The sequence below is a fragment of the Pangasianodon hypophthalmus genome, chromosome 10, assembly GCF_027358585.1.
Source record: "Pangasianodon hypophthalmus isolate fPanHyp1 chromosome 10, fPanHyp1.pri, whole genome shotgun sequence".
NCBI lineage: Eukaryota > Metazoa > Chordata > Actinopteri > Siluriformes > Pangasiidae > Pangasianodon > Pangasianodon hypophthalmus.
The window spans coordinates 2,723,223-2,737,354 of record NC_069719.1 but is presented as its reverse complement, the minus strand read 5'-3'; the positions used below and the strand labels follow the sequence as shown (position 1 = coordinate 2,737,354).

General features: G+C 39.7%; 1 protein-coding gene across 1 annotated transcript; it reads left to right on the top strand.

The window, feature by feature from the left end:
• The first annotated feature begins 1,467 nt into the window (after positions 1-1,467).
• Positions 1,468-12,916, top strand: tdh2 (L-threonine dehydrogenase 2). The gene is made up of 9 exons (XM_053237648.1): positions 1,468-1,574; positions 4,978-5,153; positions 8,233-8,275; positions 8,996-9,066; positions 9,161-9,310; positions 10,322-10,494; positions 10,691-10,781; positions 10,898-11,167; positions 12,020-12,916. The coding sequence occupies exons 2-9, from the start codon at positions 4,997-4,999 to the stop codon at positions 12,163-12,165; spliced, it is 1,101 nt and encodes a 366-aa protein (XP_053093623.1). The 5' UTR covers positions 1,468-1,574; positions 4,978-4,996; the 3' UTR covers positions 12,166-12,916.
• The last annotated feature ends 1,216 nt before the right edge of the window (positions 12,917-14,132 follow it).

Below are 14,132 nucleotides of genomic sequence, written 5' to 3'. Positions count from 1 at the left end.
GAGCATTATCCTGCTGAAAGAGGCCACTGCCATTAGGGAATACCGTTGCCATGAAGGGGTGTACTTGGTCTGCAACAATGTTTAGGTAGGTGGTGCATGTCAAGGTAACATCCAAATGAATGCCAGGACCCAAGGTTTCCCAGCAGAACATTGCCCAAACCATCACGCTGCCTCCACCGGCTTGCTTTCTTCCAATAGTGCATCCTGCTGCCATCTCTGGACCATGGAGCAATGGAAGAAGGTGGCCTGGTCTGATGAATCACATTCTCTTTTACGTTAGACCAGGCCACCTTCTTCCATTGCTCCATGGTCCAGTTCTGATGCTCACGTGCCCAGTGTAGGTGCTTTCGGTGGTGGACAGAGGTCAGCATGGGCACTCTGACTGGTCTGTGGCTACGCAGCCCCACACGCAGCAAGCTGTGATGCACTGTGTGTGTTCTGACACCTTTCTATCATAGCCAGCGTTAATGTTTTCAGCAATTTGTGCTACAGTAGCTCTTCTGTGGGATCAGACCAGTTCCTTCAGTTCCAGACTGTTCCTTCGCTCCCCACGAGCATCAATGAGCCTTTTGTGCCATGACCCTGTCGCCGGTTCACCGGTTGTTCTTCCTTGGACCCCACATTTGGTAGGTACTAACCACTGCATACCGGGAACACTCCACAAGACCTGCCGTTTTGGAGATGCTCTGAAACAGTTGTCTAGCCATCACAATTTGGCCGTTGTCAAAGTCTCTCTAATCCTTACGCTTGCCCATTTTTCCTGCTTCCAACACATCAACTTCAATAATTGACTTTTAACTTGCTGCCTAATATATCCTACCCCTTGACAGGTGCTACTGTAACAAGATAATCAACGTTATTCACTTCATCTCTCAGTTTAATGTTATGGCTGATCGGTGTACATTAATAATGGGAGAAGCAGATGGGTGCCAATACTTTTGCAGGTCAACAGATGGACTTCACTGTCAGCTTACTGTAAGCCTATTTAGTAAAATCTCTGCAAAGTGTAGGCTGTGTACACCAAGATATATAATAAGTATTTTTTTATAAAAAGAATGTTCTATATCTCTATTCTTATTAAATAATGAATTGAATTATTTCAGCTCATTATTAATTTCCTTGTATATTTATTTATCTCTGTTTTTCTGTTTCTGTATTTGTGTAGCTCCTTGTCCTTATGACCGTAAAAAGGGAAAAGGCCAGCTCAGCTGAACTCCACACTACAATGAAGCTGTCCCGAGCAGCAGTCAGCAGCTTTTTATTCATTTCTCGCCTCTGACGCTGTGGGCGGAAGTTGTAGTCCAGAGGAAGTGATTACCAATCAGAGAGATAGCCTTAAAAACTACATTTCCCAGAGATGCACGTGCCAGACGCTTGTTTTATCCAATGATGTGTCTGTGCGCTGATCCGCGACCAATCACACCATAATCTCTTCATTCTAACCACTAAAGACCAGAAAATCCTCCTGCTGTCATCCTCAGCCGTGTTTACTCCATCACTGAGGACACACATGTGCTCATTCTCACCGTGTGGGTTTATCCTGCAGTGTTCAAGACTTCAAGACTTCCAGACAGGTCAGAAACTTTTGTTCCTTTTCACAATTTGCTTAAAATGTGACTTAAAATGGAGCCTTGATCCTAATCTGAGGACATTCCGCATTAAAACAACACACTCATCGCACTTTTAGCTCTTTACTCAGACCCAGAGTAACTTCTCATAGTGTTCAAGTACTAACTGACCCACTAAAGTACTGAATTAACACCTACACAATTGTGTGACGTCAAACAGGATTGATATTAATGTTGAAATGACTCTTACAGTGTTAAATTAACACCTGGCACATTAACAAATCCAGATTACAGTGCTGAATTAACACTTACACTTTTAATTAACATGTACAGTATTGAAATTAATGTTGAAATTACTCTTATAGTGTTAAATTAACACCTTAAATGTATGTTGAATTAACACTTTAAGTGTTTTATTTAAGCCTAATGTGTTAACAAATCCAGATTACAGTGCTGAATTAACACTTACACTTTTAATTAACATGTACAGTATTGAAATTAATGTTGAAATTACTTGTATAGTGTTAAATTAACACCTTCAGTGTTGAACTAACTCTTAGTGTTTAATTAAGTCTAATGTGTACAAAAATGCAGAATTAACACTTACACTTTCGAATTAACACTTACAGTATTGAAATTAATGTTAAAATTACTTTTACAGTGTTAAACACCTTAAGTGTTGCACTGACATTTATAGTGTTTATTTAAGCCTAATGTGTTAAACAAAATTCATATTACAGTGTTGAATTAACACTTGCACTTTTGAATTAACTCATATAGTATTGAAATTAATATTGAAATTAACACCTTAAGTGTTTTTTAAACCTGAACGTGTTTATTGTTCGTCACTGTGCAGTTTGTAATCAAACTTCCCCAAGCTAAATTGAATTAACACCTACACTGTCACTAAGTGTTGAATTAACACTTAGTCTACCAAACTAGCCCACTCGATATTGAATTAACACCTAGCCTGCCTAATTAACCCCTTCTGTGTGGAATTAACACCTACACAGCCTAATTTGACCCACTCAGTATTAAATTAACACACACAATGTCAGTTTAACCCCTGAGTATTGAATTAACACCTACATTTTTTAATTAAGTAAAGTAATATTAAATCTGTGATGTCATGATGAATTTACAGTGTTGAATGAACCTTCTCTGAATTGAATTAACACCTACACTTTTGTATTAAGTCATACATAATCAAAATTGGTGTGTGACATAATGTGTTGAAATTAATCTTATAGTGTTCAGTTAACACCAATTAACATTTACAGTCTGGAGTTAACTCATACAGGGTTTGTTTAGGTCTAGCAGGATTTATCAGGCTAAACCCTGGGTTAATTTATATTGTATTACACTATAAGAATAATTTAAACACATCACATCACACACTGATTTGATTATGTATTACTTAATTCAAAAGTGTAGGTGTTAATTCAATACTGAGGGGGTTAATTCGACATTGTGTTTGTTAATTCAGTATTGAGTGGGTTAAATTAGGCCGTGTAGGTGTTAATTCAATATTGAGTGGGCTAATTTGGCAGACTAGGTGTTAATTCAACACTTATTGGCTTAACATGACAGTGTAGGTTTTCAGTTTAGCTTGGGGAAGTTTGATTACGAGCTGCACAGTGACTAACAAAAAACACACCATGTTACATGTGTTAAATACTGTAACAGTTAAGTAAACAGTAAATAGCATTAAATAGTGGTTGTGGTGTTTTGTTAATTAATACAGTGTTGATATTAACTAGTACATTCTTGTGAAATATTATAGGTTCATTTTATCCTACACCAATTCAACACCAATGAAACGTTAGACTTTAATAAAGTATTTGAGTTTTATTCAGTCTGTCAGTGTTGAATTAACTCTTAGAGTGTTCATTTGAGTCTCTTGTGTTTAAAAATGAAAATCTGAAGTCATTGTGCAGCACAATTCCCCACACTCAATTAACTCTTAAAGTGTTGAATTAACACCTCAACAGTTAAACTAATTAATGTTTAACTAATAAATTTACATCCATATTGAATTACAGTGTTCATTAGCATCAAACCAGACTTCTATAAGCACTAGAGTAAGTAACATTGAAAGTAGATCTACTGTGTAGGTGTTTAATCGAGTATTGCAGTGTTGAATTAACTCTTACAGTGTTGAAAATTTATATAACCCGGTTAATGCTAATTCAGCACTTTTAGAGTTCATTAATGATGTATTGAATGTGTTTAATATCTCTCATTGTGCAGTTTGTAAGAGTTAAATTAACCCATATAGTGCGGAACTGAATTAACTTTAAAGAGTTAACATGTTAAGTGTTGAGTTTAACCTTATAGTGTTTATTTGTGCTGTTTTTTTCTTTAAGTCTTCTGTCATTGCGCAGTTTGTAACAGCTAAAGTAACTCATATAGTGCAAGATTTAGTTTATTTACAGCACTTAACTGATGTTAAAGTGTTAAATTAACATGTCAAGTGTTGAATAAACTCATACAGTGTTCATTTGAGCTGTTTGTTTTTTAATCTTCAGTCATTGTGCAGTTTGTAAAAATTAAATTAACCCATATAGTGTCAAAGTTACTTTATTTAATTAACATTAAAGCATTAAATTAACTTATTAAATGTTGAATTAACTCATATAGTGTTTATTTGAGCTGTGTCTTTGAATCTTAAGTCATTCTGCAGTTTGTAAAAGTTAAATTAACTCACATAGTGCCAAATATACAAGTTAAGTTGACAGAGTTAAATTAACATGTTAATTGTTGAATTGTTGTGATGAATAAACTCATACAGTGTTCACTGGGCTGTTTTAATTAAATCTTCAGTCATTGTGTAGTTTATAACAATTAAATTAACCCATATAGTGTCAAATATACTTTATTTAATTAACATTAAAGCAGTAATTAACATGTTAAGTGTTGAATTAACTCATAAGGTGTTCATTTGAGCTGTAAATCTTCAGTCATTGTGCAGTTTGTAACAGTGAAATTAACTCATATGGTGCCAAACTTCCTTTATTTAATTAACTTTACAGTGTTAAATTAACATGTTAAGTGATGAATTAACTCATATAGTGTTTTATTTGTTTGCTTTTCTTTACATTTTCAGTCACTTTGCAGTTTGTAACAGTTAAATTACCTCATACGGTGCCAAATATACTTTATTTATAGTGTTGAATCAACTTTGCTGTGTTAAATTAATATGCTAGGTGTTGAATAACCTCTTATAGCGTTCATTTGATGTGTTTCTAAAATGTTTGGTTACTGGTTTGGCAACTTGTAGCCAAAATCCTTCATGATGAATTAACTCTTAAGATGTAGATTTCACAGTTAATTACACTTCAGGTTCATTTAACACATGTCAGTTAGCACAGATGTGCATACTTTGTAAACCATTTTTGCTATTTTCAAGGTTTTCGGTTTAGTCGAATATGAAGATGTGTGCACGAGCTTCAGCGTTTTTCCGCTCGCTGTGTCGATTCAGTCCTCTTCATCGGACCATGAGTTGGTCACCGAGACAAATCAACTCCTGGAAAAGTCCAGAGTCCTCAGATCGTCCATCAGACTCTCCTCGAGTCTTGATCACAGGTACGTCGCTGAAAACAGACATCTACGAACTTCAATAGTTACGTTCTTCTCAGGTCACTTTAACCCCTTAAACTTCCAGAACATGTTCCTCACATTGCAACTAAATATCTTTACTGTTAATCTCACTGTAGTTACTGAATAATAAAAGCTGAAAATTTATTCAATGCTTTACACCACAGATGGATTGTGATTGGTCAGAAGGTGTTGATTCATTTTTCTATAACAGCAGCTCTGACAGTAGTGCAGCTGCAGATCACAGGTTTACTTACGATTAATCCGCTCGTTCTGATACGTTATCATTTCTATTTCTAATAACAGCTCAGTCACAGGGACTTGTACTGAGGACCCTCCACATATACGGATTAAAAAAACGTGTGTAATTGTTGACATGGTGACGTTTTATGTAAAGAGAAGTTTATTATTTAACATTTATGAAAGGAGTCTCCAGTGTAAAGCTGTAACGAAGTTTTGCAACATGTTCAGGATAGAGGAGTTTACACTTTTTGAAGTTTCTCGGTAATTTTTTTGCGTGTGTGTGTGTGTGTGTGTGTCATTAACTTCAAGAGAGAGAAAAAAACAGGCTAGTGAGGGAATGACTGTTGAATAGCATCAGTATTAACAGGAACTGCCTTGTTTTGCAGAACCTTAACAACATTAAATGTAACTTCCAAAAATCAATGAAAAGCATCAAACTAAACCAAAAAAATGCTAGACTGCTGTGGTATAAAAGGAATAAAACACTTCAGGATGTGCAGTTATAGGAAAATAATCAACATCAGAGTAGTAACAGTAACTCCGCTTGATCACACCACCATCCTGTTGTTGATTAGTTTCCTACAGCAGCATGTCACAGTGTGTATGTTCTTGTCATGTCAGTCCTGGTGGCACAGAGTCACGCTTTAACCTATACACATGGAACATAATGTGGTTTTGAGTAAATACAATGCAGCTGAACGCACCATTATACACCGCTACTATACACCACTCCTATACACCTCTACTATACGCCGCTCCTATACGCCGCTCCTATACGCCGATACTATACGCGCTACTATACGCCGCTCCTGTACGCCGCTCCTGTACGCCGCTCATGTACGCCGCTCATGTACGCCGCTCCTATACGCCGCTACTATACGCCGCTCCTGTACGCCGCTCCTATACGCCGCTCCTGTACGCCGCTCCTGTACGCCGCTCATGTACGCCGCTACTATACGCCGCTCCTGTACGCCGCTACTATACGCGCTACTATACGCCGCTCCTATACGCCGCTCCTATACGCCGCTACTATACGCCGCTCCTATACGCCGCTCCTATACGCCGCTCCTATACGCGCTACTATACGCTGCTCCTGTACGCCGCTCCTATACGCCGCTCCTATACGCCGCTCCTATACGCGCTACTATACGCCGCTCCTGTACGCCGCTACTATACGCGCTACTATGCGCCGCTACTATACGGCGCTACTATACACCGCTCCTATACACCGCTACTATACGCGCTACTATACGCCGCTCATGTACGCCGCTACTGTACGCCGCTCCTGTACGCCGCTACTATACGCGCTACTATACGCCGCTCCTGTACGCCGCTCCTGTACGCCGCTCCTATACGCCACTACTATACGCCGCTCCTATACGCTGCTACTGTACGCCTCTACTATACGCCGCTACTGTACACCGCTCCTATACACCGCTACTATACACCGCTACTATACACCGTTACTATACACCGTTACTATACACCGCTCCTATACACCGCTACTATACACCGCTCCTATACACCGCTACTATACATCGCTACTATACACTGCTACTATACACCGCTACTATACACCGCTACTATACACCGCTCCTATACACCGCTACTGTACGCCGCTACTATACATCGCTACTATACACCGCTACTATACACCGCTACTATACACCGCTACTATACACCGCTCCTATACACCGCTACTATACACCGCTCCTATACACCGTTACTATACACCGCTACTATACACCGCTACTATACACCGCTACTATACACCGTTACTATACACCGCTCCTATACACCGCTCCTATACACCGCTACACGCTGTGCTACAAGGTCTTTTTCGCCAGGATGAAACAGGATCGTCTCTATAAGACCATTAAGCCTATTTATAGACATATTTACTCAATTAATTTGCAAAAAGTTTGTATCTATCTGCCACTATTATGAGACTATTCCAAGTGTAAAATGAGTCAGAATACTGTTAAATCTAATAAAGAGAAATATTAGATGAATTTGACTATATTACTTGCTAAGATGTTGGGGTTTTTTTTGTGTTGTAATAAATTAAACCCCAACGAGTGAAGCCGTGATGTTTATATGAAGTGAAATGACTGGTTGAATGAACGATTTTTCTTTTTCTTTTTCCCCTATCTGCTGTCTAAGAGATGATCCTGATTGATCCCGGTGACAAAAGCCGGCTCACACACAGCGTTGTGTAGCGGTGTATAGTAACGGTGTATAACGGTGCATTCAGCTGCTTCGTATTTCCACAACATCACATTATGTTCCATGTGTATAGGTTAAAGCATGACTCTGTAAAGAATAAACCCTTGTGACATGCTGTTATAGGAAAATAATCAACAACAGGCTGGCCTCTTCTCTCTCTCTCTCTCTCTTTCCCTCTCTCTCTCTTGAAGTTAGTAAAACAAAAAAAATAATAAAATACAGTTTCTCATATTATAGTGAAACCACAAAAAAGTGTTCTTAAAAGCTTACAGCTTCACCTCTGTCACTGGAGACTCCTTCCGTTAATGTTACATACAGAAAACTTCACCATATCAATGATTTCACACGTTTTTTATCCGTTTATTATCAGCCGTACATGTCCCACTGAACGAGCTGTTACTATAGAAACGATAATGTATCAGAACAAGTGAATTAATCCTGAATAAACCTGTGATTTGCAGCTGCACTACTGTCAGAGCTGCTGTTATAGAAAATGAATCAACACCTTCTGACCAATCACAATCCAGAATTGAAACAGCATTGAATCTCGTTCTCTCTCTCTCTCTCTCTCTCTCTCTCTCTCTTTCTCTGTTCGAAGGTGGCCTTGGGCAGCTCGGCGTTGGACTGGCACAAATGCTGAGGTGCGTATGTGAGTGTGTTATTGGAGCTAGCATTTAGCATTGGATTAATCTCCAATACTCCTGCAGTGAACACTCGTGTATTTCCCAGTTAAGTCCCATGTACATTCCAGCTAATATTAAAATATTTGTACCAAAAACCCTGTAAAAATGTGACTAAATGCTAATCAGACACCTGCTAAACTGTGACCAAGCTGAGAACTATATAGGCGTGGCCTAATATTCAAATGATTGACAGTGCTTGATTGACAGCTCTCTGTCTGAGATGCCACCTAAACACACTAACAAGTTTAGTGTTGATTTGCTAGATTAGTTTTCAATTATTAGATTAGTTTCCACTTTCTAGGTTAGCTTTCATTTGCTAAGTTAATGTTCATTTGCTAGATTAGCTTTCACTGATTAGATTATTTTTTCACTCGCTAGATTATCTTTTGCTTTCTAGAATAGCTTTCACTCGCTAGGTTAGCTTTCACTCTCTAGGTTAGCTTTCATGCCCTGGATTAGCTTTCATTTGCTAGTTTAGTTTTCGATGATTAGATTAGTGTCCACTTTCTCAGTTAGCTTTCATTTGCTAGCTTAGCTTTCAGTCACTACATTAGCTTTCACTTTCTAGCTTTCATTCACTTTTTCATTCAGCTTTCATTTAATTAATAAACCAGAAAGTAAACACATAAACACTGAATCTAAAGGTCTTTTTTAATTGGTGAATCTTTCTGATCTCAGGCAGCAGTATGGCCCAGAAAACGTCATCCTGTCTGATATCAAGAAGCCTTCAGCAGAAGTGTTTAACATGGGTACGCTAATTTATTCTCTATATTCAGCGTGAAATATTTCGTGCTGGTTGTGGTGTAAAGTGTTCTCTGTGTTCACACTGTGTGAGATGTTCAGGTCCCTTCGTGTACGCCGATGTTCTGGATTATAAGAACCTGCGTGAGCTGGTGGTGAATAACGGCATCAACTGGCTGGTGCATTACAGCGCAATGCTCAGTGCTGTGGGAGAAAGCAACGTCCAACTGTCCAGAGCCATCAACATCACAGGTTCTCCTCCTCTCTCTTCTTCTCTCCTCTCTCTGCTTCTCTTTTCTCCACTTCTCTCCTCTCCTCTCCTGTCTTCTCCTCTCCTCTCCTGTCTTCTCTTATCCTCTCCTCTCCTCGTCTCTCTTCTACTCTCCTCTCCTCTCCTGTCTTCTCCTCTCCTCTCCTGTCTTCTCTTATCCTCTCCTGTCTTCTCTTATCCTCTCCTCGTCTCTCTTCTACTCTCCTCTCCTCTCCTTTCTTCTCCTCTCCTCTCCTCATCTCTCCTCTCCTCTCTTCTCCTCTCCTGTCTTGTCTTCTCATCTCCTGTCTTCTCCTCTCCTCTCCTGTCTTCTCTTATCCTCTCCTCTCCTCATCTCTCTTCTACTCTCCTCTCCTTTCTTCTCCTCTCCTCTCCTCTCTTCTCCTCTCCTGTCTTGTCTTCTCCTCTCCTGTCTGCTCTTATCCTTTTCTGTCTTGTCTTATCCTTTCCTGTTTTCACTTATCCTCTCCTCTCCTCTCCTCTCCTCGTCTCTCTTCTACTCTCCTCTCCTCTCCTCTTCTTTCTTCTCCTCTCCTCTCTTCTCCTCTCATTTCCTCGTCTCTCCTCTTCTCTCCTCTCCTCTTCTTTCTTCTCCTCTCCTCTCCTTTCCTCCCCTCTGTTCTCTTCTCTTCTCCTCTCCATTTCTCTCTTCTCCTCTCTTCTTTCCTTCTCTCTTTTCCTCTCCTCTCTTCTTCCCTCTTCTCCTCTCCCCTCCTCTCTTCTCCTCTCCTCTCCTCCCCTCTGCTCTCTTCTTCTCTCTTCTCCTCTTCTCCTCTCTTCTCCTCTCCTCTTCTCTCTTCTCCTCTCCTCTCTTCTCCTCTTCTCTCTTCTCTTCTCCTCTCCGTTTCTCTCTTCTCCTCTCTTCTTTCCTCCTCTCTTTTCCTCTCCTCTCTTCTTCCCTCTTCTCCTCTTCTCTCCCCTCCTCTCTTCTCCTCTACTCTCCTCTTCTCCCCTCCTCTTCTCTTCTCTTCATCTTCTCTTCATCTTCTCAGGGTTGCATAACGTCTTAGACCTAGCTCTGGAGAACTCCATGCGTCTCTTCGTTCCCAGCACCATTGGAGCGTTTGGCCCCACCTCTCCCAGAGATCCCGCCCCTGATCTCTGCATCCAGAGGCCTCGCACCATTTACGGCGTCTCCAAAGTCCACGCCGAGCTCATGGGCGAGGTCAGCTTTTCATATCACACTTTTATTTTTAGGCACCTCTTCATCCTGTGTGTTTCCCAATGAAAACATTACCGTTACATTATCTCACACACCTTTACATACAGTTCACATGTGATGCGTGTGTTATGTGACGAGTGTGTTATGTGATGAGTGTGATGTGGAAATGCTGTGGTAATGTTGAACTGTTCGTGATCAGTATCTCCACCATAAAAACGGCTTGGATTTCCGCTGTCTGCGTTATCCTGGAGTTATCTCAGCCTACACACACCCTGGTGGAGGCACCACAGGTAAAATTCACCCATTCACACAAAATAAAAAAACAATTCTGGACTAGACTTTGGACCTCAAGATCTCTGGAATCTGAGGTGCTTCAGTAACTTGCTCTCTCGCTCGCTCTCTTCAGACTACGCGGTCCAGATTTTCCATGACGCTCTCAGCACCGGACACCATGAGTGCTACCTGCATCCACAGACACGCCTACCCATGATGCACATCTCCGACTGCCACCGGGCCACTGTCGAGTTCATGCAGGCTCCTGAATGTCAGCTCTATCTGCGCACCTACAACATCGCCGCCATTAGCTTCACACCTGAGGAGTTGGTGGAGGAGATCCGCAAGCACCTTCCTCACCTGAGGGTCACCTACAAACCTGACCCGATCCGCCAGAACATCGGTACCAACCAAACCACAAGCAGTGGGACATTGAATAAATGTGAAAAATGTGAAATGGAAGGATGGATGGATGGATGGATGGATGAATTGCTGTATTCTTGAATAGCTGAATGAATAAGTAGCTGGATAGACAGATGCATGGATGGTTGGTGAGATGGATTAATGGATGCATGAATGGATGGATAGATGGATGAGTATGGATGGGTGGATAGAAAATGAAAAAATTAAAATTGAGTGGATGAATAGATAGATGATGGTATGGACTGATAGACGGGTTGCTGGATGGATAGATGAAATAAAGGAAGTTCTGATGTTTGGATTGATAGATTTCTTGGATAAAATGGGTGGATAAAATAGTGCATAGATGAATGGATTGTTGGATGGATGACTAGATGGACGAATGGAAAATGGTAAATGAGTGGATGGATAGATACATGAAGGAATGGAGAGATAGATGGGTGGATGAAATAAAGAAAGGACTGATGTTTAGATTGTTAGATTGATGGATGAATGGAGAGATGGATGGATAATTGGATGGATTAATCAGGGGAGAGATGGATGAATGGCTGACTTGCAAGATGGATGGATGAAAAAGGGAAAATGAGTTTAGGGATAGATAAATAAAGGAATGGACAGGTGAGTGACTTGAAGAATGGACTTGAAGATGGAATAAAGGACTGATGTTTGGATTCTTAAATGAATGAGTGGATGAAATAATGAACATATAGATGGATAATCGGTGCCTGAACTGATGGATGGATGGATGAATGCATAGTTACTTTTGGTAACTGTTGGTAATGAGTGAATGTTAATTGATTGTCTGGTGTGTGTGTGTGTGTGTGTGTGTGTGTAGCTGACAGCTGGCCGATGCGGTTTGACGACTCTAACGCTCGGAGAGACTGGGGCTGGGAGCCGGCGTTCGGTCTTCCCGAGCTCGTCACGGACATGCTGAGTGACCTCCGGAAGAGGAGAGCGAGCGCAGACCTCGGCGTCAGCTAGCAGCCTCATCACACCACGCCGTCGTGGATAACTTTCCTATAACAGCAAAATGCGGCAAAATTATTCCTTACGAAATGCAGGTATCTGCTCAGGGTCAACACTGTGTACATCATAGTTAGAGGTTGTAGCTTGAGAAGTCAAGGAGAAACAAAATCTGCGTTCTTTCATGGATGATGAAGGAATGAAAGCAGGAATTGGTGCTGTATAGTGCATTAACTGCTGAATTTTATTAATGAATTTTATACATTCTATGGCTTTTTAAAGATTTTAGAAATATCCAACCCCAAATCCATGGACTTCTATGGAATGATGGAAGGATGAAGAAGAAAGCATTAAAGGCGAGAGAAGACAAACCCGAGTTATCTGTACCATGTGTTCCTCTTATGGTGGAAGCTGAGATTGTAGGAGACAGCATTGAAATATGAATGTTAGTCTAGGATGCAGTGTGAAGAAGGAAAAAGACAGGATACAGGAGAGATGAAGAGGTGAAATGTGCTTTGTGTCGGTACTGGGAACATCCACAGCTGCCTGCTTTAAACCTGAAAGGTGTCAGGATACTGTCTAAGTGATGTGTAAATCTGTGGAAGGATTGAGGAGAGATGAAAATGTGATGTGAGTGAGCTGCTTCTGTAGAAACACAAAGAGGCATAAAGACGAAGGGTTTTGTAAAGCGTCGTGGGTTCAGAATTCAAACTGTAGAGAATGTTAAAAAAGGAGAAAAGGAAAGAAAAGAAAAGTAAAGAAAAGAAAATGTCAGTCTTTATCCACTGTGTGTGATTTTGGAGGTAAATAGACATGGTTTTTTAGTTGAGTCTTTAAAGATCCATTAATTTTCATGACATCCTCAAGGAGTAATAATATAAAGAAAAGACGATATAAAAAAAGACACAGTGAGCATCTCTCTTTATTAACTGGGTGTGATTTTGGAGGTGAGCTTTTAATCTTTTAATATTCAATCATTATCTGAACTTGAGTGTAAATTACTGTATTATTCCCAATTGTGATGTAAGTTTATTTATCAGAAAAAAAAGAAATAAATCATTTCATTTGCTCAGTATGGTGATATGTGGTGAATTATTAAAAAATAAAACTCTGTCTTTTTTTTTTTTTTTTTTTTTTTTTTTTAACCCTGCTGAACCTGGTTCGATCCTGAACTCGGGTTACTTTGGTTTCTTCCCACTTCTCAAAAACATGAATGTGGTTGGATTGACTGATAAAATGCCCATGAGTGTGAATGAGTGTCTTGCATTGGAGACGCAACTGTATTCCCGCCTCAGGCTCAGTGTTTCCCGGGATAGGCTCCGGACCACCGTGACTCTGACCAGGATAAAGTGCTTACTGAAGATGAACGAGTGCAATTTGTATGTTTTAGTTTATTTTGGATGATATAATAACTCTTCAATGCTACTATATTTTATTGCTTTATTGCTTTTTGACAAGCCTGATTTTGATTTAACCCTGATGAACACTCTGTAATAAATTTTACAATATACAGAACAGTGCAAAAGTCTTAGGCATGCTATTTTTTAAATACAAATTTTTTTTATGGATGTTTATTTTATGATTTCTCCATTAATTTTCCAACCGAATATGAAATGTTACAGAAAAATGTTTGTCAGTAAAGAACGCAACATATTACATAACAGACCACTTTTCAGACAAAAAAAAACAAAAAACAAAAAAAAAACAAATGAAGGCTGCTGGATTTTGCATACAAAAAAGAAAAAAAAAAACAAGTGCCACAGCGAAAGTCTCCAGAAGAACTGTGGCAGATTCTCCAAGATCTTCAGTAAAACTTATCATCTAATGTCTTTATAAAACTTCACAAATTGTGCCTGATACCACTGATGTTTTTTTTTTTAAAGCAAAGCGTTTTCATACCAAATATTGAATTTGTTTAGTTTAATACAGTTGACTGCGCTTTGTAATATATTGTTGTTGTTTTTTTATGTAGAAACCTTTAATGT